Raw genomic sequence first — 25,040 nt, 5'->3', positions numbered from 1 at the left:
TCATGCTTTATTTTTGGTTTCTGGTAATAATTAGGTATTCAGTCCATAGTGGAATTTCGTATAAAACATAATAAAAAATTAAATTCAAATGCCACTTGACTATAGTTATTCTTAACAATAGCATATGGTGTACCACATCCATTATGGTGACATAACGGAAATTACTAGGTAACATATCCAAAACATTATTTTGAAGGTAGTAATGAAAATGATTCGCAACCTAAAAATGAATATGTGGATATGAGAGAAGGTTTTTAACTTTGATGATAGATTAAATGTGATATATAGACAACACCTGCGTCTCTCTTCCCACAAAATCTCATCTCCGCCAATTCATCTCATTTCTCTCATATATATACACACACCTCATTTCCTCATCGCCACGCGCCTCGACCCCCCTCTCTCGATCCTCACCGCCGCGCCGATTTTGTTTCGATTCGAATTGAATGTGACTGCCACACGCTGCTTTGATCGAATTCGGCGTCATGTACATCACCAGTGGCACCTCTGCTCTCCTGAAGAGGGCTTCTCACTCCTCCGGAAGGAGGACGCTCTCCTCTCTCTGTAGAAAGCCATCCGCGCCTTCTCCTGCCTGCGGCGCCGCCGCCTCGCAGCAGAATCTCCGATCTCTGAGTTTTTTGTCCGCGGCGGCGCGATGGAGCCACGGCGCTGGCTGGAACTCGCCTACGTCGCAGATCAGGATCGGTTGTTCGGTTTCTGATAGCCTGCTGCATCGGAAGATCGCTACCATTGGTGTGTGGTATTGTCGATTTTGTTTTGTTGAGATTTTTGGAGTTGCCTTTGATGAGTATCTGTTTGATCGTTAAATTTCGATTGGTAATGGATGTACTATCGTGTGTATGAATTGTGATCAGCTGGATTTTGTATCAGTTTTGAAATGTTAGATTGTTTTTTTATTGTTGTGTGAAATGGATTAGATTTACGTTGTTAATTTTAGTTGCGGAGGTGGAAGATGAATGTGATTTATCTTTTTTAGGTTCAATTGATAATTGTGCGATTGTTTGATATTGATTTATGCATCGTTCTAACTGATTCATCAATAGCAAGATGAGTGAGCTTGATTTTTTCTTTGGTTTGACGTCATTGAAGTTGACTCACATCCTGTCGTTATCACTTGAGTATTTAGTCAAAAAGGTAAACTGAATGGGGATTCACTGTTTATTTTGCTGTTTCACTGGTGTTTTCTGGATATATGAGAAACTTTTGAAGAATACTTGTCTGTTTTGTTATGTTCTGTCATTTTACACACCACATTGACTACATTTTAGCTAGAATATTATGTTAAAGCATTAAATATTAGTTTTTCTGATGGGATCTACCTTTTATTCCTCTGTCAATGAATTTTCTTTAATTGCATATAATTTTCCTGAAATATAGTTTTATATGCATGTATTAAGTATGCTTACTCTTTTCAATGTGATTTCAGCTTCTGAGAATGCTTTTAAGGGAATTTTTACTAGTCTGCCGAAGCCTGGTGGTGGTGAATTTGGAAAATTTTACAGCCTGCCAGCTCTAAATGATCCAAGGATAGGTGAGCACTCTTACAGTCGAGATATCCAATTTCCATATTCCTTAAATAATCCTAAACTTACTATCTTCACTGCATAACCACTTTTTAATCAAACTTTTGGATAAGCTATTGGACTGGCTATTGGCACACTTTTTTCTAATGTACCTGCTAATGTCAGTTGTCTGCAGTCAAAAGTCTTATCAAATAGAGCTTTATAATGAGGATTTGTTGTGCCTGCTATGTAATTACAGATAAGCTGCCATACTCTATCAGAATTCTTCTCGAGTCAGCGATACGTAATTGTGACGGCTTCCAGGTAACTAAGGAAGATGTCGAGAAGATCATTGACTGGGAAAAAACTTCTCCAAAGCTAGTTGAGATTCCCTTCAAGCCTGCCCGTGTACTTCTGCAGGTACTGGTCGTGGTTGAACTATATTTGTACCTTCGTTATAACAGCTTAGATGATATCATGTGAAAATATTTTTCACTATTGGTAGGATTTTACTGGTGTACCTGCTGTTGTCGACCTTGCTTGCATGCGTGATGCTATGAACAGGCTTGGCAATGATTCTAACAAGATCAATCCATTGGTATGCTCTATATTTTCTGCTTTTTTCTGGAACTATGAATTGAGGAATCAGTAAATTTGACATATCAAGCTGCTGTACTAATAAGATATTCTCATAGAAGATAGGAAGCAGGCTTCACATATAAAATTCAGAGATTATTAATTTCAATGTTTGATGGTATTGCAGGTTCCGGTAGATCTAGTTATTGATCATTCAGTTCAAGTTGATGTTGCTAGATCTGAAAATGCAGTTCAAGCCAATATGGAGCTTGAGTTCCAAAGAAACAGGGAGAGATTTGCCTTTCTTAAGTGGGGTTCTAATGCCTTCCAAAACATGCTTGTTGTTCCACCAGGATCGGGTATTGTACACCAGGTATTGAGATAACATTAGCGGTTTTATTTTCGTGCATGATAATGTATAGTGCAATTCACATGTTCTGGTATTGTAATATTTTGTATGCTATGCAATTTTTGGTGATCATATATGATTCAAAAATTATAGTTTCTCCAACACTTTGTGCCTTATCATCCATGTAACTAGGTCAATCTTGAATATCTTGGACGTGTTGTCTTCAACAATGACGGAGTACTCTACCCAGATAGTGTTGTTGGAACTGACTCTCATACCACCATGATTGATGGACTTGGAGTTGCTGGATGGGGAGTTGGTGGTATTGAAGCAGAAGCAGCCATGCTTGGACAGGTATGAACTCTAAAGTCTTAACTATCTTTGTTCAATCTCTTTCTGGTCTACTGATTTATTGAGTATGAACAATTTGTAGGACAAAGCTTTTTTGTGTTCTTGATCATCCTCGAGTTATTGTATTTTTACACCTATCATTTATTATTCTACAATTTGCTGGAGAAGTAGATTAAATGATCATGTGCTTTTCATACTGTAGCTGTGGATATCAATTTGATGTTCTTTTAGTTTTGTTGGCTCCAAGTAAGATTCTTTTGCACCATGTAACTAGTGTTATTATCTGACAGCCAATGAGTATGGTGTTGCCTGGAGTTGTTGGATTCAAGTTGTCAGGGAAGTTAAGGGATGGTGTTACTGCTACTGACTTGGTTTTAACAGTGACACAAATGCTAAGGAAACATGGTGTTGTTGGAAAGTTTGTTGAATTTCATGGTAATAATACTCATTCTCTATATTTAAAGCAAATTATCTCTATTAGATCACCTAATTAAGCATATATTGCTGTGTTCAGGTGCTGGTGTGGGTGAAATTTCTCTAGCCGACAGAGCTACTATTGCAAACATGTCCCCAGAGTATGGTGCTACTATGGGATTCTTCCCTGTAGATCGTGTTACCTTACAATACTTAAAACTAACTGGCAGAACTGATGAGACTGTAAGCACATTTTACTGCATTTGCTTAAATTAATGAAAACTATCTAGTCGCATAGTATTATGTATGTTCGCTAATCATGTAACTGTCAATGGATCAATATTAGGTGGCAATGATTGAAGCTTATTTGCGTGCAAACAATATGTTCGTTGACTACAGTGAGGTAGGCCTTAATGCTTGTTGTGATATAGGGTTTTTTTTAGAAAACTTAGTTTTTTCTGATTATTCTGTCTACGTTCTCTCTAATTGCCAGCCTCAACAAGAACGAGTGTACTCATCTAACTTGCAACTGGACCTGTCAGATGTTGAACCATGTATTTCAGGACCAAAAAGGTTTTGTACCAAGACTTATTTGCTTCCATTCATCTTTATTAGTTGCACGTCTTTGTGATACCTATTCTTTTATTTATTTGATAGGCCTCATGATCGCGTGACATTGAAAGAAATGAAGTCTGACTGGCACTCTTGCCTTGATAGCAAGGTTGGATTCAAGGTGAGATATAACATTCAGAATGCCCTATATTAATCATTTTAGTGTTGCAGAATGTGAAAGGAAGTAGGGGCTTCTGGTACTCTTGTTTTTTTGGTTTTGAAATAATTCAACAAAAGTTTTATGCCAAGCTTATCTTTGATAGGACATCCATTACCTGGAATTCTACTAAATCATTGTCTAACTGCAATGTAGGGATTTGCTGTGCCCAAGGAAGCACAGGAAAAAGTAGCGCAGTTTTCATTCCATGGGGAGCCTGCAGAACTTAGGCATGGCAGTGTTGTGATTGCTGCAATCACAAGTTGTACAAACACATCAAACCCCAGTGTAATGCTTGGGGCTGGCCTCGTAGCAAAAAAAGCATACGATCTGGGTCTACAGGTTTGCTGTTTCATCAATTCAACTGAAATTTTGTATTGAAATGTTGTTTTCATGCAAAGCTAATGCGGATAACATATCAGGTAAAACCATGGGTGAAAACAAGCCTTGCTCCAGGCTCTGGAGTTGTTAAGAAATATCTAGATAGGAGGTATTGATCGTGACTTCTGTTTTATGTGCAATAGTTTCCCGCAGAAAACTGAAAATATGTGCTTTAAACTGTGCAGTGGGCTGCAGGAGTACTTGAATCATCAAGGCTTCAATATTGTTGGGTATGGTTGTACAACATGCATCGGGAACTCTGGTGAATTGGATGAATCAGTTGGTGCTGCAATATCAGAAAATGGTAATTGCGCAGCTTTGTATTTCTACATCTTATGAAATATGACTACCGAATCTATACTCTTGTTTGTCATTCTTCTGTTGCATGCTTGTGAAGTTTGTCTGATTAATCCAGTTTTCGCTGTGCTCTCCAGACATTGTTGCAGCTGCAGTACTTTCTGGAAATCGTAACTTCGAAGGTCGTGTCCATCCCTTGACAAGAGCAAACTATCTTGCCTCACCTCCTCTAGTTGTCGCATATGCCCTTGCTGGCACGGTTAGTGATTTCTTTTTAATACAGTTCTATACTATCATCAAAGTTAAGTGAAGCATACATAGCTTATTAGTGCCATGAACAAGAGAAATACCCTATTTTATTTGTGTGTTCCTCGAAGGCTGAATACATCGGCACCTGTTTACTTCCTTTGACAGGTTGATATTGATTTCGAGAAAGAGCCAATCGGTGTAGGCAAGAACGGAAGAGAAGTATACTTCAGGGATATTTGGCCATCAACTCAGGAAGTAGCTAATGTATGCAAAATATCTTTGTTCCTTTTAAAATTTGCATTATCTTAAATTGACAGAACCCACTGACTACGAGGATTACATCTTTTAGGCGGTTCAATCGAGTGTATTGCCAGAAATGTTCAGGAGCACATACGAGGCCATCACTAAGGGCAACCCCATGTGGAATCAGTTAATCGTACCCAATGACAAGCTGTACTCATGGGACCCAACTTCAACTTACATTCACGAGCCACCATACTTCAAGAACATGACCATGGATCCTCCTGGCCCACATGGAGTAAAAGATGCCTACTGCTTGCTGAACTTTGGCGACAGTATCACAACAGACCACATCTCACCGGCCGGAAACATCAACAAGGATAGTCCCGCTGCCAAATATCTCATGGAACGTGGAGTTGATCGCAAGGACTTCAATTCCTATGGCAGTCGGCGTGGTAATGATGAAATCATGGCAAGAGGGACCTTTGCAAACATCCGTCTCGTCAACAAGTTGTTGAAAGGAGAAGTTGGCCCGAAGACAATCCACATTCCAACCGGAGAGAAACTTTCTGTATTTGATGCTGCAATGGTACATCCCCTTGATTTAGTCCAACATAAACATATATCTTTTCTCTCGGATTATACTCTCACAAAAATCTACTTGTATTAACCGAAACGTATCTTCCAGAAATACAAGACTGCAGGACAGGCCACCATCATCTTGGCCGGAGCAGAGTATGGTAGTGGAAGCTCGAGAGATTGGGCTGCGAAGGGCCCCATGTTGTTGGTAAGTCTGCTATAATTACTGCTAAAACCCATTAGACGAAACACACAAGAGCAAGCTTAATCGAGTTACCTTCAATGCTCAACAGGGAGTTAAAGCAGTGATTGCCAAATCGTTTGAGAGGATCCATCGCAGTAACCTTGTGGGAATGGGCATTGTTCCTCTATGCTTCAAGGCTGGTGAGGATGCCGAGACATTAGGGTTGACGGGTCAGGAACGCTACACCATTGACCTTCCTAGCAAAATATCCGATATCCGCCCTGGCCAAGACATCACTGTCCGCACGGACAATGGAAAGCAGTTCACATGCACTGTCCGTTTCGACACTGAGGTAAAACCACTCACCATGTGCTCTTAGCATCTCTGTTTTGAAGGTGTCGTTTCGTACTTATGCTTCGTATTTTAGGTGGAGCTCGAGTACTTCAACAACGGTAAAACTTTTATTCGTACAAAAACGAGGTTAGAGACCGAGTTTGCTTGCAGATAGCTCTCCATAGGAGTAGCAGTATGACGAGATCAGAAATAACATCGTATTTTGTTACAAACCAAATATGAGAACTTGTATCAAAAGACTAATCTATCACGAGAGAGAGCATATTTGGTCCATAAACCCCACTTAACAAGTGCGTTACTCAGGTTTCGCCTCTCTTTTGGGAGGATCCAGATCCAAGTGGACGAAGGGATCAGTAGGCTCTTCCCTGCAAAGTTTTGATCTCAGCATGAGTAAATTAGAAAAAGAGGTACAGAAACTGAACAAGCATAAAAAACTCGTTCTATTGAAAAACGAGCGCAGCATTCTTGATTGAGTTCTGAACACAACCAAATAGAAAATGAGGATATTCTCTACCAAACCCCCCTTCAACATTCTCCACAAGCAAGGGTTTGAATTTCTTACAATATCACGAAGAAACGAAAAAAATTAAAGAGCAATACAAAACGCAGAAATATTGGAGGCAACGGAATTAGGCACGACATACCCTGGTTTTGATCGCATGCACTGATAAAATAGCTTGAAAGGGGCTGGAATTGTTTTGAAAGGGTTGCCTTCAAATAGAGCCTGTGAAACACAGAGATCAATAGACTCGAAATATGCGTATACAAAACAGTTCATATGCTCGCTGCAGCCACCAAACAAACAACAGGGCAGACTCGGCATTTAAAGAGATAATGCCAAGGATTTCATATGTAGATATCTTTTATCTTTCATTTCAAATAACAAAGCATAATTTAACAAACAAAACTTCATCTCAAGACGATGTACTGCAATTATATAATGAAACATCAAACACGCTACACGCTACATTGTCATCCCAAAAAATGATCGAAACCGTGTTCTAGCAGAGTTCGCCTTTGCGCATACACTAACACATGTGGTGACACAGAACAGCTCAATGCCAACAATTTAGTATCCGTAAGTCGAAAACTACTAAAGCAACGAGCTTCACATCGAATTTCAACGGTTCAAATTCAATATTTCCTAGCTGATCATCTGTTTAGACCATTCACACCTAGTAAAAATTCTCAAATACCACAACTGATTAAAAAGGCTCAGCACAAAGCAAATTAATGAGGAAAAAGTTGAAAAAAGGCAGTCTTTAGCATATATTTATTCAGCATTTTCGTAAAGCCTAACTAAAACATCGCCATTTTCATATTCCTAAAGTTAAAGGGGGGAAACGAACGAAATGAAATTAACAATGGAGATTTGACCGAAGTGATTACTGACATAGATGACATCTTCGACGCGGTCGTTGCATCTGTGAGCTTTGACTTCGCGTTTATAGACCTCTTCGTCGACCCATGGACTGTGCCTTCTCGGCACCGGCCTCTCGCTCATTTTTCCGGCTTGATTGATGTGATGATCTAGGGTTCCGAATTGGGGATTTTGCAAACAAGACGAAAAGCCGCTTATTTAATTTTTTGTGTATAATAATTTGCTTTAATGGCATATATGAGATTTAGTTAATTCAATTGCTCGAAATTGTTTAGCTTCATAAATTAGACTAATTTTATACGCTCTCCGTCCGTAAAATATTATCTATTTTTGTCATTTTAGTCGTTCGTGAAATATTATCCATTTTTTTTTGGATAAATAGAGTTCATTTTCCACTAACTCATTACACTCACGTTCTATGTACATAAATGTGAGGCCTATATTCTACTCCCTCCATTTCATATTAATAGAGGCGTTTCTTTTCGGCACGGAGATTAAGAAAATTGTGTTAGGAAAATTATGTTAGGTGAGTTAAGTAAAAGAAGAATAAAGTGGAAAATGAAAAAGGTTCCACGAAATGAATAAATAATAAAGTAAGAGAGAGTAAAATAGGTATGGAAAAATGTGTTGACTTTTACTAAAAAGGGAAATGACTCCATTACTATGGAACGTACTAAAATGACAATGATTCTATTACTATGGAACGTATTTAAATGACAAAATGACTATATTACTATGGAACGGTGGGAATACTAATTTTTTCCACTCACTTTTTCTTCATATTTCTTAAAATCTGTGTCGAGTCAAACATGGACAACATTTTACGGACGGAGGGAGTATTATTTAGAGATTAGATGCTCCATCCGTTCATGATTAAATGTCTCATATTTGACTACCACGGTTTTTAAAAAATTATTTGACTTTATAAAGTAAAGTGTGTAGAAAAAATGTGAGTGAAATGAACTAGTGGGATGTAGGGTTCACTAACCAAATATAGTAAAAGTGAAATGAGATATTTATTGATGGTCGGACGAAAAAGAGAAATGGGACATTTAATGGCGGGCGGAAGAAATACTCCCCCCGTCCCATAAAAGTTGAGTCGTATTCCTTTTTAGTCCGTCCCAACAAAGTTGAGTCATTTCCTTTTTTAACAAAAGACAAAATATCTAATCACTCTTACTTTATTCTATTATTTTTACTCTCTCTTATCTTTTCTGCTTTTTTATCTCTCCTATTTGTTTAATATAAATTATTAATCTCCGTGCCCAAAAGTTTTATCTCAACTTTTATGAGACGGAGGGAGTATATATTTGTTTTAATATATATTCAAGTGAATAATATTCATAAGATCCAATTCACTTCATCAAACCGAATACCATTAATTAATAGTATAAACTCGTTATACACCTGACGGACGTGTTTGATAAGTTAGTAATACCAATATAGAGAATTATATATGAACATTTCTAATTGTTTGATATTATAGTTAAGCTTAACTCAAAGCCCAATATAAGACAAGGGCTCTCTCTAATCTTACCAAAATTATAACTTTAACCATGTTTATGTAACCCACCAATTTGTCAAGTTAAGTCATGTTATTTAATATACTATACAAATTTTGATAATTTTTGTTCTATCACACAACAACGAAAAAAAATTCATATCTTTGCATATCTTAACATAAAGCTCGTATTTCTTGTCTTATTTTACATATCTTCTGTGATCAAATGAAAACTCTAAATATTATACAAACTCAAAACTATGATCTGGACCATTGAAAAATTTCAACAAATCACAAAACACATCAATATGAAAATGTCAACAGAATTTCAAACGTAGTCAATGATTGATGTTGTGTTGACATTAAAATCTTGAAATTTTACACTCTATTAATATAATATTGAAACTGCGTTGAAGAGTTTTGAATTTGTATAATATATAAGTTTGCATTTTATCTCTGCCCTATCTAATCGTATAATCTCTATATCCAAATAAACGTATTTATACTGAATCCCTCATCAAAACATTCTTAATTCTTGTAAAACCATTCACTTAATAAGTTTGTTCATTAATTAACAAATCCAATACCAATATTTATTAGATTAGCTAACAAATTTATTCAATCCAAATTTTAAATCGTTGGTGTTCAAAATATACATGCAAAGTCAACAAATTCATCAAAAGAGAAAGGAGGAATTCAGAGCTCAGATCCCCTTTACACTGTCGATCAAGAAACGCAGAAAAACTCACAGCCCACATAAAAAAACTCAATCTTTTTGAAGATGGGCGCCCTCTGCAATCTAGTCGACATTGTGCTCTTCGTCTTCTTCCTCATCATCGCCGTCGCAGCGCCGCTCCTCGACGCCCAGACCTGCCTCCCGCAGCACCTCTTTCCGCCCTTCCTCCTGGAGCTCAAGAGCTGGTACACGCAAAACTACGGCGACTATTTGGTCTCCGAGAAGCCTCACTTCTTCGTCGGGATTGTTTGGCTGGAGCTCGTCTTCCAGTGGCCCCTCGCCCTCGCGTCTCTCTACGCCATCGCAGCTGGGAAATCGTGGCTGAGCACCACCTGTTTGTTGTATGGCGCTTCCACTTTGACTGCCATGGTAAGCAATTTTTTTGGTGTTTGAAAAAGATTTTATTTTTTGTGTGTTTGGAATTATTGTTGGGTCCATGATTATGCACCAAGATTGAATTTTTACAGATTCATTTTCTTAGATTGAGGTGATTGTTACAATGTGCTTATTCTATTGATGGATTTGGTGAGATGAAGAAAAAGAGAAGTTTTTTTTGCACAAATTTGTGGTTTCATTTCCTTAGATTGGTAGCATGCCTTGAATTTGTATAGTTATATGTTTCTGTTTTAGGCCTTAATTTTGTATTGGGCCTAGTCCGTCGTCTGTGTGCCTATTTATATGGAAGTAGAGCGCATAACTCCATGGACGTAGCCAACGCAACGTTGGTGAACCACGTAAATTATGTGCCTCATTACGTTTTCGTTTGTCTCGATTACACAATTGCTTTATTCTGTCACAACATAGATTGAGATGATTATTAATGCATTTTTCTTATCCCATTGATCAAGGGATCAACTACCATGGTAAACAATTTTTTTGGTTTGGAATTATTGTTGGATCGATGAAATATGCACCAAGATTGAATTTTTACAGATTCATTTTCTTAGATTGAGGTGATTGTTACAATGTGCTTATTCTATTGATGGATTTGCTGAGATGAAGAAAAAGAGAAGTTTTATATTAGAATTATTGTTTGATCTCGGAAATATGCATAAAGATTGACTTTTTGTGGTTTCATTTCCATAGATTGAGATGATTAATTTACATTTTTCTTATCCCATTGATCAAGGGTCAACCACTTTGGATGGTGATTATATGTGAATGTGGGAATGTTTGAGGCATATGGATGAAATCATGAAATGACTTGCTTTAGGTTGTTTGCTAGTGTGATTGTTTCTTAAATCTTGGTGATTAAGATTTAAGAAGCAGTTCTTGCCCCGATCTAGGTTTTATAATCACCAGTTATTGTCAGATAAAATGACAATTGTGTACGTGGTTATTGGCTCCACTGTTCAGCTGTGCCAAACATCTACTTGTTGTGTTGGCTTGAATGGATGAGCTGCATTTCTGTTTTCTGTTTCTTGTTGGTAGCTGTTATGATATGAGAAAATTTGTGAACTTATTGATTTGCTACGACTTTGTTTATGATGTGGAGCTTTAGCTATTCATTCACTTTCCGTAAATTTGAGTTTAATGTTGATCTTGCATATGATTCGAAACATCTTAAAATTTTAGAAGGGGAAAATGGTCCAAAACTTCACGTTTCTTTCTATGTATAGTCAAATTATTGAAGCATTTTTATGTCAAATAAAACCTTTAGAGTTGGCATTTACTAAGTTTCATGTTCCTTTCTAATGGAAGAGAGCTGTCATTTTCATATTGCCAGCTTTCAAATAACTACTGTCAATCGTCCGATGAGCTTTCATATGTATAGTGCATTAGTTGATGTTGCCATGAGATGAGCATAATTTCGACATATTGGTGAAAGTAGTTAGTAAACAAGATGTTTCCTTACAATTGAAAACAAACTTATTGTACGTATTGAATTTCTTAATCTTCTTCTTCTTTGTCCTCTCTCATGATCATAAAAATTGAATCTTTATTGAAGCTGCATTTACTCACATCATGATCATGTGTTTGTGTAGTGAAAGCAGTTAGGAAACAAGATTGTTTCCTTACAATAGAAAAGAAACTTGATTGTACATAGTATTAAACATTTTATTCTTCTTACTTATTCTTCTTCCTCTCTATGATCATAAAAATTGAATCTTGATTGAACTTGCATTTACTATTATCATGATCATGTGTGTGTGTGTGTGTGTGTGTATACGTTTCAACGCAATGGAATTCATGTCCGTCTCTGAACTGAACATTACTTGATTTCAGGCTGCAATACTAGCCGAGCTGAAACAGTCCAACCGAGCATCCGATAAGCTCTTGAACTTGTATTACCCATTCTTGGGGTTTGCAGTGTTAGCTGTGTTGCGGGGTTTGTTCGGTCAGTCGGAGAAGAGCGTGACAATCGGGAGACGGCCGCTTCTGAGAAAAAAGAGGGCTTGAAATGGAAATTGTGTACTCTTTGATGAGCAAATGGCTGAGGATTTAGTCCTGACAACTGCATTGTGAAACAAATTCTTTCTTGATTCTTGATTTTGCAGTTCTCTAATTCAATGAAACTATAAAATCAAAGAGACTACAAATACATTAAAATATATAAATAAATAAATAAATATTCACTACATGGAAGCCAATATGTCTCTCATTTCTTGTACACTTGGAACATGCTCAGCTGGGTATGCCTTTGCTACTAATTGAGCAAACACAGTGTATTTATCAAGAAACTCAGTCTGCAATAATTCAACACCATCAATTAGTGCTTAATTCAAAATTTTGTAATTTAAAGAACAAAATCTATGTTTTCAAAATTTGTGTAAATTACTATATACCTTGCACTTGTCCCATAGTGAAGGCAACAATTCCTCAGAGGAGGTCAGATTCTTCTGCATTTTCTTGTACATTGCAGCAACCGATTTGTCAACCTACAGACACGAAATGTTCTCAGAAAATATCGACCATGCCCGGGGAATAGGTTAGCAGCTCAACATACCCCGGATAAATTTGATCTTATGACCTTCCGGAGGTCAGATTTCGACACCCCAAGTTGGAAAGGTATCTGTAATTTGTATCCATCTTTTAGATCACGAAACATATATGTACAACAATAGAACTTATGCTTATCTGTTTTTACCTCTTCTGGGCTGATTGAGGTGATCAAATCCTCTACTTTACGCGCAAAATTGAATAGCTTTTCGAATTGCTGCGTTTTAGAGAGTAATGTAAATGAAATTCCTGAAGAAAGTGATGTGAACTGTGGGAGAGAGCACTTACATAGTATATGATTGTAGTTATAAAGCGCGTACAAGCTAATTCGTAAGCTTCACTTGCTTGGTGGTAGAATTTTGCTAGAGTGGGAACGACGTTGGCCAGTTCATAAACACTGTGTATTCGAACGAGGAACGGAAAATATAACTAAGGGTCACAAACCAAAAAAATACAAAGGTGACGGTACCTGTTTTGAAATGCTGCATAATTTTCCAAGAGCAAGACGTCTGCGTATTTTGCATCCCCTTGAGAAATTTTATCCAACGTCACGAACATTATAGTGACCTGCAATTGATGTTATTTAGTCATCTCAAAGAAGACCAGAAACGAAAACAAATGCATTGTCTGATCAACCACGCACGAGTTTTGTGTAAGCCTGATCAACCAAATCCCTCGATTGCCCTTGGACGTACTGCTCCATACGAGTGGCAAGAACAGCAAACCTATCCACAAGCTAGATCCAATAAATTTGATTACAAGAAGAGACGAAATCACTATACATCCGAGATTAAATTCGATGAGGAATTCCTCAATTCATACATTACATTCATTGATTTTGGACACACCTTCAAATATATAGCATCAAATTTTAGAATGAACCAATTAAGTTACTGAAGTGAGGTTATCATTTCATTAAACAATATCTACATTATAAGTTGGCTTTACCTTGGTATATATGACAGCACTCCGACCTGTCGAAGATTCTTCTCATTTTTTTCAATTTGATGGCAAACATCATCAACAAACTGCGAATACATAACACCATCAAACCAGCACTCGAAGCAATTCATTAGAATGCGAGCTGATTGATCTGATACTTACACGACTAAATAGCATACCAATTCTGCTTTCCATGTCGTCAAGTAACACATGCACAAACCCTGATTGATCGAATTTCTTATCAGAAAGATGACGTTCAGTAGTCCCGTGCATAGATATACAACGAAGAGGATCGATCTTATAAGCCCAGTCAATCAGACCAAAGAACTCTTCCTAAAAATGGTTAACACAAAAGGCATTGAATACATATATATTGGTGATATATTAGTATACGAACAAATTGCAGTGCAGGACTCGAATCCAATATACCTGCAAACCATCGAGCAACTCCTGAAGACATTCATTCAACGCCCCCGTATCCAATGTTGGCTTAGCTGTAAAACCAATGGGATAGCTGTGTTCAATCAGCTGAAGTGAGAACACTAAAAGTTAACTGATTCGTCTTTACCCGCATTTCCCTTGTCACCGGCATCATTATTATTATTAGCATCATCTTCTGCAGAAACAGGAGGTGGGAGTTCGAAGCACATGAATTGTGCAAAGAAGGAACACTGAGAGAATTTCATGTGAACAGACAACTTGTGAGGTAAGGGACAAGAAATCAGAAATCATGAAGACGAGACAGTTTGATGGTAACCTCATCGGCAAGGCACGGGATGAAAACCGTGAGCATTAATGTATAGACTTCAGATATGGTAGAAGTGTCTTCATAAGTACTTTGATTAGCACTTAAAGCACCATCTAGCCATACAATTGGGTTCCTCGGTAATAATGCACTAGCACGAAGCTCGATTGCAAACTCATGAGCCTGTCATGGAGATGTGAAACCAATCAACCATTACTATACACAAAAGGCAATATTGCATAAGTATTTGTCAAATTTTCTCACCTCCCGCTTTAGAAGCATATTCATCGAGCTGCAGTATGCTCTCCGTAAAGGGACCAAGAAATTTTTGTCAAGACTCTATGCTTTACAAGAGAGAAATAACAGATATCAGAAATACTGAAGCAAAAAGACTACACAACGTCAGAAAAGTTTGTTTCCATTACTTATCATTTCACCTTCAGGTGTTGCAAAAGGCGACCATACGTCCTACTTTTGTAACGTATATCTGCGTGATCGGGCTTCTTCAGTTGCCCAACCTATTAAATCACCAAAACCAGAAGAGTATAATTAATACATTACCACTGTCAATTAGAAAGCATTCTCCATAGCAGTACCTGAGAGAAATAGGTCTTATCATTTAACATGAAATCCACCAAACCCGTAAAATATTTCTTCAAGAATTCACATGCTCTTTGAGCATACGTGCTTTTCATATTTTCGAGTTCTGAATGTTTCTCTTTAACCTGTAAAGAATTTTTCCCACTTTCACTAGTAAGAAATTATCTAATAATTATCAAATTTTAAACATAGATGAAGAAGAAGGCAGATGGTCTACATACAGCTCTCATTTTTGCAAAGCAAGGATCCAAGTTGGGCTCTTCGAGAGACGATAAAGCACCTCCTAGCCACTCACACGATTCCATGTTGTCAAACATGCTTGATTCATCAAATGAACCCCCCATAAGACAAGCTGCATACTGCATTTAAGTGGAGAAAACCAAATTAAAAACCAAAGCTTAGCCTAATATGCCATATTACATAAGCATAAAGTTTTTTTTCACAGAAGTACATAAAGAAAATGGGAAGACCTCAGGAGGCATTCGCAGCTTAGCGAGAAGCTTGTCAAGTTCCTCAACTAAGGAATTATTATTCATTGACTGCATTTCGAGCCTGTTATTACCCGCTTCAATCTGCACCAAGGCCACCAAGGATGGTAATTAATTGAAGAATGACTGAAAGCTTGTTGGTAAGAAGAAATCAAACTTAAGTGTCTAGAGATCCATACCGACTCAATGTCCTCTCTCATGTGCCTTAGTTTTATATTGAACATGCATAACCATTCATCCATATCCTCGACACAGGTAATAGCTACATCAAGCCCATGCAGTACCTGTAGAAATGGCAAATTGAATCACTACATAGTACAGATATATTAATCCTATCTGTCAAAAAATAGTTCACAAATGTTTGCAGGCATGAGATAAAAAAAGGCAAAAGATAAAAAGAACTACTTGATGTATCAAAGTTTCGTTCTCCATGATTGCGTGGACATTTGCAGCTTCTAAAGCTTGAAGCTCCCGCTTCAAACGTTCAGAAAACGCGTCTGCTTCACCAATATCCATGACGTAACTGCAGTTTTGTCCAATTCACAGTAACAATATCATCAAGTTAAGAAATATGGGGCTTATAAATGAATACAAATTGGTATGCAACTACAAAAACAGAAAATGACAAAAGCTGATGCATAGAAATATGGGGATGATTCATTAGTGTAGGAAGCAAAATTGCACAGATCCACAACAACTCGGCATAAAGTACTCGACATATCTTTGAGCTTGAACCTGCTGATTGTGAACATACTTTGAGGAAATTTTGGTCATTTTGAGATTTCAAGTTGACTCATGAACAACATTCATAAAAACTGCTTCACATTGTAACCTTCTCTTACTATGACTTTCCAAAACTTTGCTATGATGGATAAATCACAAACAATTGAACAGATTCTACAAACCAGCAAGATAGTGATTTGTTTTTCGAAACAAAAGTACATACGTATCTAGGAGAGCTTCCATGTCCTCTTCTTCAGCTTGAGACACTAGTTCCTTTTCGACTGTCACTTGCATGTCAGCTTCTGTGTCGACAGCTGGAGTAAACCCTTCTTGAAAGGTTGTCTGCTGCGGCTTAGGAATTACTTGAGTGTTTTGCTATAGAAGATATAAAACATTCACAAAATTAATATTGTTGTGGACAAAAAAAAACTGCCAAATTAAGATTATGAACAGATGGCAACAACCTTAGGATGTAAAAGTTAAGAACAAACGCAGCACCAGTTGACACTAGACATATATTGTAAAATGCAAATTTAAAATCATTAATACATTATTCTTGAATTAAGAAGACTCTTTTAGAAACTCTTCACAAAAGTTAAGGTGCAGAGATAAACGGAGCATATGACAAATGCACCTTAGCCCAAAGAGCCATCTCTACAATGTCGATGCCAACAACTTTAGGAAGATCACCCGAATCCCTGCAGATATTTAAAATGGAAAGCAGTATACGATTCCTACAGCACAAAATCATCATCTTAGAAAGATGATACATAAGGAAATAACCTTAGAGAAAACACACAGCATACCTGTCATCAACATTGCGCATCATCCACTGAGGTGGGGCAATACTTTGATTTTTAAGGTTATCAAACCCCTTCATGAAAACATCATGCATAAAATGTAAGAAACTCTCTTGATTGTTACAAGACATATATGGCGATAAACGAAAATAGAAATGAGTTACCAGTACGAAAGTACATCCACTGGGGTCATTGGATACAACTTCCACTTTCGAAAGATGCTTCAACTTGTACAATTTGTCAGCCTACATATGTGGTGAAACATCTTAGTATAAGCTTACCAATATGAACTTCAAAAAACCTTAAAAAGAATCCTAAAATCTCGCTACACCGGTATCATTTGCTTCCGTGTGATGTATTATCAATGTTCATAGGTGTAGCTTCTATTCTCAGTATCTATATCTTCTTAGACAAGTGCCATTATATTCGACCACATAATCCAATGACATATCAAGCTACTATAACAATCAAGCCCTTTCACCTAAAAACTAGTGCACGAGTCTCATGGCAGGAAGCCTTCGCAGAACACTACATTCGTACCTCAAGAACACCTCCATTAGAATATTTCAAGACCCGAAGAAACGCTTTTGTCCTTTTACCTTTCGTCTTCACTGCAAGCAATCATGAGAGGACGTGTTAGCAATGCATAACTCGAGCTAGCAAAAACCAGCCCGACCCGACCTCATTTTTGGCCGGGCCGGGCTGATCAGAAGCCCGTTCAGTTCGGGCCAGCCCAGTCCGATTCCAAAAAAAATTGCACTTTGTCACCTATTTCATTTTTCGTCCGTCCCTAAAAATTTGTCACATTTCACTTTTATCGTTTTTGATAGTGGACCATACGTTCCACTAACTCATTCACACTCACATTTTATTATAAAACTAATATATAAACGTAGGACCCACGTGCCACCAACTTTTTCAACTCACTTTTTATTACATTTCTTACAACCCGTGAATGGTCAAACGATGAGGAATTATTAGGGACCGAGGGAGTAATTTTTAAGCCTAGTTGGATTCAATTATTTTCGGCCCGATAGATTTTACTAAAACTACATGATTGCTTGAAAACTAATTGCTTCAAAACAGAGGATATTCAAAATTGAGCAAATGAAACCCAAAATTTCACAACGATCAATTCCCAAACTCAATTCAGCAACACAAAATCATCAAATTGCACAACCAAGTGATGCCAAATCATCCACAAACACGCATTTCACGTGATCATTACACGAAAACAGAGCATCGGATCCCAATTTCACCTGAAATTGCGAGAACGCGAGGCTTCGCCATGGCGCTGCCGCGCCCCAATTTGCCGGCTTTGTTCCACATTCCGGTCGTCTTCGCCACCCTCATCGACAACACAATCTTCTGCTTCGAGTTGTCGATCGCATTCTCGCAGGCGCGGCGGAGCTCGTCGTCGTCGGCGCTCGATTTCGCCATCTCGGCGGTTTCGATTCGTGCGATTGCAGCTTTGATTCTAAACTTATGCTGAAATTAATTTTTTTTTCTCAGATCCTTTAAATTCGGATTTAGACTATTGTCACAAATCATTTCTATTTCAATTCTATTTAGCAAAATATCGAGAAATTAATACTCCAATAGATTATAATATTAGAAGAATTTGAGGTTACAATGCAAGAACACAATAACCATATATAGAATAAGAAAGGAAATCAACATCTATTTTTCCCTTATGGAAATATGTTGATAATACAAATATTATCATCTAACATAGGAGAAATAAATAACTTAGGCCCAATACATAGGAGAAAATATTTCTTCAAGCTTTTCCTCAACAAGATAAGCAAACACCATCATATATAATATATATAGTCCTTCCTTCCGCGTCCCTACATCCTCGATTTTGCTATTACGACACTGCCATCAGTCGCGACACTAGTCGCCCCGGACCTAGTCCACGTCTCCTGGAACTGCTCCTCCGTGACTCCTACAGGATTCGCGCGAACAAAATTTAGAACATCGTCCACGTAACATTTAATTAAAGAAATATTAAACGACGATAAGAAGGATGTGTAGTTTGCCTTTTCCCATGGCCGCGGTCGAGGTAATCCCTCCCTGCACGGTCCGGAGCACCCTATCGTAGTAGTTTGCACCGGACCACTTTTGATGAGCCAGGGTGTCGACGCCGTGCTTCCTCTCCTCTCTCTGTATTTTCTCGACGTATGCTAGCATTCCCCTGCGGGCGAAGTCCTTGGCGAAGGTGTCGATGATCAGGGCATTGGCGTGGAATCCGGCCAGAGTGATGAACTGCCAGCAATACCCTAGCTTGGCGATTTTCGGGATGAAGTCAACCATTTGCTCGTCAGTCATCCCCGACGCGTCCCAATTGAAAGACGGGGACAGATTGTAGGCCAACATTGTCTCTGGCCGCATCGCTTTCACACCACGCGAAAATTCCGTGCACTCAACCATATCAGGACTGGATGTCTCCATCCAGATAACGTCCGCGTGATGGGCAAACGCCCATCCGCGGACAATGGCTGCATGGACCGAGCCCTTAAACCTGTTGACACGTAGCATGGCATGATTAAAAAAATCCTTTTTTTTTATTGAAAATCGTAAAGATTCTTTTTTTTTTCTTTATTTCTTTACCTGTAAAATCCTTCTCTGGTCCTGGGCAGGTCCCAGTCCCAGAAAAGATTCCCCAAGCCAAGGCGGGCCGCGATTTCGCGACCCTGCTCATTGGAGATGCACTTATCATAACTCGAGTGGTTCATCCACTCATTCAATTTCCTCTGCTTCTCCGCCTCGCCGATATTCATTCCATTAATCGCATCCACCACGCAGTCGGAAAACGTCTTCAGGTTCGCCATCGCCAGCCAGTTATCCTCAATCGCCTGCAGCTCCGGCCCGGTTTTCCCGGCCTCCAACGCCTCCAGCATAATCGTCGCCAGCGCCTTCCCCCGGAGGGCCGGGTTGGTCACCCCCAAGATAAACTGATGGTCCCTCGTGTCCACATTGGTCTGGATCAGCGTGGCCGCCACCGCGTCCGTCCGGGCCACGAGCACCGTCTCCACCCCCATCACGTCGAACTGCAGCCGCGCGGCCACGAGCCGGTTAATATGCTCGCTCACCGCCACCAGCACCTTCCCGGCCATGTGGCCGCACTTCTTCGTCACCGACGACTGGTCCTCGATGTGCACCCCGGCCGCGCCACGCTCGACGAACAGCTTGCACAGCTTGACGGTCGCGGTGGCGCCGCCGAACCCGGTGTCCCCGTCCGCGATGATCGGCTTGAGGTAGTCGACGAACGGGGTCCGGGCCCGCTCCTCGCGGCTCATGTTCATCCGGGCCTCGCGCTGCTTCCGGTCGTGGTACTGCTGCGCGAAGAACAGATGCTCGACCTTGTTCGGGACCGTGTCGTACGGGTAGTCCGCGAGGTCCGGCCCGGGCTCGTTCGTGCTCGTGTGCGTCGACGAGCACTGCCACCCCGACACGTAGATCGTGTCGAGATGCTTAGCCATCATAGTCACCTAAACACCAAACCACAGCTCAGTTAGTAAGACGCTTTATTAAATTTTTTTTTATATTTACTAATAAAACTAGTATCTACTCCCGTGCGACTCCCGTGCGACGCAACAGTTACCTGAACAGGGTCAAGTGAGCCGAAGGTTCTAGAAGCGGTGCCGTTGGCCTGGTGCGTTTTGAGCGTTCGCCACAGCTTCTTCGCGAGCTCGTTCGAGGCGTAGCTTTGGCGGAGGTGGCCGCGGAGCGACACCACGTCGCGGGCGGAGTAAGGGCGGCGCGTGAGCCTGAACCGCTCCGAGTTCCACCACGATTGCACCTCCGCAACTTCCGTTTCGAATCTCCCTTCCTCTTCCATGATCTGCGTCAATTAGCATAGAATCAAAATCAAATTAATCAAGAAATCTTTTTTCTACAAATGTTGGAAGAAATTAGGAAAATTGAATGGAAATATCACCATTGAAGGGACTGAGAAAGAAGATGCAGCCATGATAGAACTCTGAATTGAATTCTTTTTGCTTTTTTTGCTTTTTATAAAAATCGATATACAGATTAAGTGAATGAAGGAATTGATGAGAAATGGTGAAGGAAATGGCTGTATTTATAAGCGGTGGAGAGGATAAGGGAAATTGCAGAAACCAAGAAAAATTGAGAGATGAATTGTTAATTCTTATCTCCATTAATGGGTTTGCTGGTTTTTGGCTGCGATTCTGTTGTTTGCTCGACATTTTGCAGTCCAATTTTGCAGCTGACGGTTGCAGTCGGTTTCAAAGTAATTTGTTTAAATATTTACTTTTAATGAGTTTCGAAAATTATTTTCAAATTATTGCGGCAACAAGGCGATTCCTTCGTATTGGCTCTGGCCCGACATTATATGAGAAGAGTTAAATCAGGATACGCAGTAATCTGTTAAGGAGAAGGCCTTAACTCATTGACTGTATGTGTGATGGCTCGACATCATATGATGGGGTTAAATCAGGATACGCAGTATCCCGTTAAGTGGGAGGTCTTAATCCACTGACTGCCAGAAGTCCATCTCCTAAGGCCTCACACTTATGCCTGAGAGATGGAAGCGATGAGGCCTTAACTCACTAATTGCCAGAAGCCCATCTCTCAAGGCCTCACACTTGTGCTTGAGAGATTGAAGCAAGTACACGACAGTAGTGAAATTTGAACTCAGACTCATTGCAGCAAGATCTGCCCCTTCATTCCAACTGCGCTACGTCCATATGCTAGCATTATTTTCAAATTATGTTTTCACTAGAAGGAGTTGATGATAATAATAAAAATAATTTAACTTGATTTTGTTTTTCTTGTCAACATTTTTCCAAAGGCTTGATTTTATCAAATGCTAGCTAGTTTAAGAAAATATTGTCAAATTATATTTTGATTTAAAAAGGTTATTTTGCACTAAATTTAATTTATGTCTTGCTTGATATAAACTGATGATGAAATATTGAATCAGATGAACTAATTAATTTTAGGTATATTATTTCAAGCTCTTGAGGATATTTTTAGAAATATTAATGGCTACACAAAACATGATTAAGCGTAATTAAATGAAGCTAGTAACCAATAATTTTACAGTTTAATAATAATCATACAAATTAATAGTATGATTTAATTAATATGAGTAGTAATTCGTCTTCTGAATAAATGTATTATGGTTAATAATATCTGTATACAGGTATATATGTTTGAGATCCAAACAATAGTAGCACATAATATTTCCAGTTAATACCTGAAGTCTGATATTTTTTTCATATTTTTGTGAGCATAATTTGTGGAAAAACTAAATTTTTTAGTAAGAACAAAAGTGAAGAAACAAAGATTGAGTCAAATGTTGAAGCTGAGTAAGATCCAAGTCGACGTGAAGATTACTATTGGGAAAAGAGTTAATGGATAAATATTGTAAGTGGCTTTGCACAATGGCTTCTGGCCACGTGGATATGCTCCCGGTTCGACACATAGGCCGAAATCGGGCTTACGTGTCACCTCTATACTTCATCTCTATCTCACTTAATATATATATTTACATGCATGCACATTGTTCTAATAAATTAGATGGATTTGCTTATCAAATACGTTTAGATTAAATTTAATGGATCGGAGACTTAATTAATTAGTTGATAATATCAAATTTTGGTGTTGATAAGAAAAAATTAAAAAAGGTCGAGATTGAAGAGGGAGAAATTGTGGTAACACATGCACCTCCTTAGCAAGATTAATTGAAAAGAATTAATTGTAAATGTGTGTAATAGTAATTGTGTACAGATAATATAATAAGGATTGAATTGAGTTTCAATCAATTTCATGGTTTCTATTAATTTCAGAGCTATTTTTACATCGTAACCACAAGACTGAATATTGCTCGTTAAATATGAATTTTAGACTAGCTATTTTTATTGTGACACGTGACGACACTGCATATTTAATTGGAGAGGTGGATGCATTTTATGGAATTTGTGCCAAAATAAGATTGTGTTGGAGTAAATTTTACCCTATTATATTGTGAGTATGATTCGAAGTGGAACGGAGGGAGTATTATTTCGTGTTCGAAGTATTATTTTGTGTTCGAAATATAGCTCATTAATTCTTGAGCTGAAGTATATATTTTGAATTATTGATGACGACAATTTTTTTTTAAGACCGTTGGAATTTGAGTATATCTATTCTCTCGTACAATATCTTAAAACTTCTTTTTCAATTTAAATTAATTTATATGGCATATATCAAACTAAAGGTGATTTGTGATAAATTAGAAGAAATCATAATTTCATCTGTTAAATGAAGACATTTGCATGAAAAAAATTAAATATGCAAGTATCTCAATGTATTATTTCGCACATAATAAATTATATTTTAACGCAACTATGTATCTTGTTAAGTATCTCAGTGAATTGGTCTACACATTATAAATTACAGTCAACGCAATTATATATCGTACTCCCTCCGTCCCGGCTAAGATGACACACTTCTTGACCGGCACGGGATTTAGGAGTTATTCTTTCCGTCCCGACTAAGATGACACACTTCTTGACCGGCACGAGATTTTAAGAGTTACTTAGTTAAGTATTTAATTGGAGAGAGAAAGAAAGATGAATATTTTAATAAGAATGAGAAAAAATGGTTGGGTGTATTAATTGGAGAGAGAAAGTTTTCATATAAGGAAATGTGTCATCTTAGTTGGGACAAACTAAAAAGAAAAACGTTTCATCTTAACCAGGACAGACAGTGTATTGTTCCGCGCATAATAAACTACTATAATTCAACGCAACTATATATCATGTTTTATTTTATGTTGAAGTATGATTCAATGTTATATGAAAATATAGTTTATTATTGCGTTAAACCGAAATATGATTTTTATGTTACTTAACAAATTAATAACATCAATAATCATTGTTAACCTATTATAATTGAATAGAATGGACAAATAAAAAAAAACTATATCAATGTGACCTAAACGAAAACAATACTCTTGAATAATGCTTATATAAGATATTAATTAGTAGTTTATCATAATATTTTCTAATAATATGAACTAGTACCAAATTAATATTGTGGCCCAAAACGAAAATAATACTCTTGAACAATGCTTATGGAGTATAAGATATTAGTATATCATAATATTTCTCTAATAATATGAACTACCAAATTAAATAGTCTAACATATCTTAATATTATTGATGGTGGAAATCATTTATACCTCTATATGTATATATGTCTTGTGTCTATATCGACAATTATTATTTTGCATATACATACAAACAACTCTTATGATATTTGTTGGACTATAAGGTATGGGATAGATTTGGAGTGATAATAAAAAAAAAGTTTATATTGACGAAACAAAAGGCTCAAAACAATACTACGAGCAATTGGTATGGCTCATAAATCAAAGCATGAGGATTACAATTGCCTTTTTATCATTTCGAGGAAAACATATTTTTTATTTATTTTGTCTTGATTTACATTATTGATTGTCAATATTTATTTATTTATTTATTTGTAATCCGCGGCAGCATGCTTTCCGCGTAATTATTTATCATCATTTTAGTTATTAACGAATAGAAACAATCATAAATATATATTCTTGGTGTTTGTCATATAATCTCTAATTAACTAGAGAATTAAACTCCAACATTATTACATATCCAAGAAGTCCAAAATATTAACTTGATGCAACTTTAATTCTAAAACTAACACTATTGTTGTTTGAGTTGATGATTGAAATAGTGTATATAGTCATGACTGTTAGAGTTTTAGTTTTTTTATTTATTTTTGTTGAACACCTGAACTAAACGTTTGATTTACATCTAATATTATGCGATTATTTTTCTTTAATTTAGGAACAACTTAGGGTGTGATCAAAGATTAATTGTAATTATTCAAACCATATCTAGCCCTAAAAATAAAATCCGATTTGATT

At 37.7% G+C, this 25,040-nt stretch overlaps 5 protein-coding genes across 8 annotated transcripts; 2 read left to right on the top strand and 3 right to left on the bottom strand.

Moving 5' to 3' along the window:
* The first annotated feature begins 371 nt into the window (after positions 1-371).
* LOC125193735 (aconitate hydratase, cytoplasmic-like) lies at positions 372-6,420 on the top strand. Its single transcript, XM_048091600.1, has 20 exons — positions 372-753; positions 1,448-1,552; positions 1,783-1,943; positions 2,029-2,121; positions 2,287-2,472; positions 2,641-2,802; positions 3,090-3,234; positions 3,314-3,456; positions 3,560-3,616; positions 3,707-3,786; positions 3,871-3,946; positions 4,139-4,324; positions 4,405-4,472; positions 4,549-4,667; positions 4,798-4,919; positions 5,075-5,173; positions 5,259-5,738; positions 5,838-5,936; positions 6,022-6,264; positions 6,340-6,420. The coding sequence occupies exons 1-20, from the start codon at positions 486-488 to the stop codon at positions 6,418-6,420; spliced, it is 2,973 nt and encodes a 990-aa protein (XP_047947557.1). The 5' UTR covers positions 372-485.
* Positions 6,365-7,859, bottom strand: LOC125193741. Its single transcript, XM_048091610.1, has 3 exons — positions 7,660-7,859; positions 6,911-6,990; positions 6,365-6,631 (listed from the first exon to the last, which is right to left on the bottom strand). Exons 1-3 carry the CDS (start codon positions 7,768-7,770, stop codon positions 6,562-6,564), a joined length of 261 nt encoding a protein of 86 aa, XP_047947567.1. The 5' UTR covers positions 7,771-7,859; the 3' UTR covers positions 6,365-6,561.
* A 1,952-nt stretch (positions 7,860-9,811) lies between these two features.
* On the top strand, positions 9,812-12,395 carry LOC125193740 (sigma intracellular receptor 2-like). The gene is made up of 2 exons (XM_048091609.1): positions 9,812-10,253; positions 12,111-12,395. The coding sequence occupies exons 1-2, from the start codon at positions 9,930-9,932 to the stop codon at positions 12,282-12,284; spliced, it is 498 nt and encodes a 165-aa protein (XP_047947566.1). The 5' UTR covers positions 9,812-9,929; the 3' UTR covers positions 12,285-12,395.
* Positions 12,396-12,424: 29 nt separating this feature from the next.
* LOC125193736 (exocyst complex component SEC3A-like) lies at positions 12,425-18,700 on the bottom strand. 4 transcript variants are annotated; one of them, XM_048091601.1, is made up of 25 exons: positions 18,382-18,700; positions 17,663-17,733; positions 17,287-17,367; positions 17,129-17,196; positions 16,957-17,056; positions 16,546-16,697; positions 16,005-16,122; positions 15,779-15,883; positions 15,582-15,683; positions 15,333-15,470; positions 15,108-15,236; positions 14,949-15,029; positions 14,776-14,850; positions 14,524-14,694; positions 14,335-14,437; positions 14,196-14,260; positions 13,929-14,099; positions 13,773-13,852; positions 13,468-13,549; positions 13,294-13,391; positions 13,113-13,221; positions 12,973-13,041; positions 12,832-12,897; positions 12,671-12,763; positions 12,425-12,571 (listed from the first exon to the last, which is right to left on the bottom strand). In XM_048091601.1, the coding sequence occupies exons 1-25, from the start codon at positions 18,560-18,562 to the stop codon at positions 12,461-12,463; spliced, it is 2,619 nt and encodes an 872-aa protein (XP_047947558.1). In that variant the 5' UTR covers positions 18,563-18,700; the 3' UTR covers positions 12,425-12,460. The 4 variants fall into 4 exon arrangements, with proteins under 4 accessions (XP_047947558.1, XP_047947561.1, XP_047947559.1 ...); XM_048091604.1 differs by having other exon boundaries at positions 13,946-13,987; XM_048091602.1 differs by lacking the exon at positions 12,832-12,897.
* A 78-nt stretch (positions 18,701-18,778) lies between these two features.
* LOC125193737 (isocitrate lyase) lies at positions 18,779-21,186 on the bottom strand. The gene is made up of 5 exons (XM_048091605.1): positions 21,066-21,186; positions 20,730-20,969; positions 19,736-20,616; positions 19,165-19,646; positions 18,779-19,070 (listed from the first exon to the last, which is right to left on the bottom strand). Exons 1-5 carry the CDS (start codon positions 21,096-21,098, stop codon positions 18,973-18,975), a joined length of 1,734 nt encoding a protein of 577 aa, XP_047947562.1. The 5' UTR covers positions 21,099-21,186; the 3' UTR covers positions 18,779-18,972.
* Between the last annotated feature and the right edge of the window lie 3,854 nt (positions 21,187-25,040).

Source organism: Salvia hispanica, chromosome 6 (genome assembly GCF_023119035.1).
Source record: "Salvia hispanica cultivar TCC Black 2014 chromosome 6, UniMelb_Shisp_WGS_1.0, whole genome shotgun sequence".
Taxonomy (NCBI): domain Eukaryota; kingdom Viridiplantae; phylum Streptophyta; class Magnoliopsida; order Lamiales; family Lamiaceae; genus Salvia; species Salvia hispanica.
The sequence above is the reverse complement of the archived record's forward strand: the minus strand, read 5'-3'. Positions and strand labels throughout refer to the sequence as shown.

Bases quoted from the DNA above. Each gene is read 5' to 3' on its own strand.
- LOC125193735 (XM_048091600.1), top strand. From the start codon at position 486: ATGTACATCACCAGTGGCACCTCTGCTCTCCTGAAGAGGGCTTCTCAC. The intron at 3,947-4,138 runs GTGAGATATAAC...ACTGCAATGTAG, and splicing joins ATAGCAAGGTTGGATTCAAG to GGATTTGCTGTGCCCAAGGA. The intron at 4,473-4,548 runs GTATTGATCGTG...TAAACTGTGCAG, and splicing joins AAGAAATATCTAGATAGGAG to TGGGCTGCAGGAGTACTTGA.
- LOC125193741 (XM_048091610.1), bottom strand. From the start codon at position 7,770: ATGAGCGAGAGGCCGGTGCCGAGAAGGCACAGTCCATGGGTCGACGAA. The intron at 6,991-7,659 runs GTCAGTAATCAC...TGTGTTTCACAG, and splicing joins GCGTCGAAGATGTCATCTAT to GCTCTATTTGAAGGCAACCC. The intron at 6,632-6,910 runs GTATGTCGTGCC...AAAACTTTGCAG, and splicing joins TGCATGCGATCAAAACCAGG to GGAAGAGCCTACTGATCCCT.
- LOC125193740 (XM_048091609.1), top strand. From the start codon at position 9,930: ATGGGCGCCCTCTGCAATCTAGTCGACATTGTGCTCTTCGTCTTCTTC. The intron at 10,254-12,110 runs GTAAGCAATTTT...ACTTGATTTCAG, and splicing joins CTTCCACTTTGACTGCCATG to GCTGCAATACTAGCCGAGCT.
- LOC125193736 (XM_048091601.1), bottom strand. From the start codon at position 18,562: ATGGCGAAATCGAGCGCCGACGACGACGAGCTCCGCCGCGCCTGCGAG. The intron at 13,392-13,467 runs GTGCGTGGTTGA...CATCAATTGCAG, and splicing joins ATCAGGCTTACACAAAACTC to GTCACTATAATGTTCGTGAC. The intron at 13,222-13,293 runs GTACCGTCACCT...TCGAATACACAG, and splicing joins TATGCAGCATTTCAAAACAG to TGTTTATGAACTGGCCAACG.
- LOC125193737 (XM_048091605.1), bottom strand. From the start codon at position 21,098: ATGGCTGCATCTTCTTTCTCAGTCCCTTCAATG. The intron at 20,970-21,065 runs GTGATATTTCCA...TAATTGACGCAG, and splicing joins CTTTCTCAGTCCCTTCAATG to ATCATGGAAGAGGAAGGGAG. The intron at 20,617-20,729 runs GTAACTGTTGCG...TTTGGTGTTTAG, and splicing joins GCTCACTTGACCCTGTTCAG to GTGACTATGATGGCTAAGCA.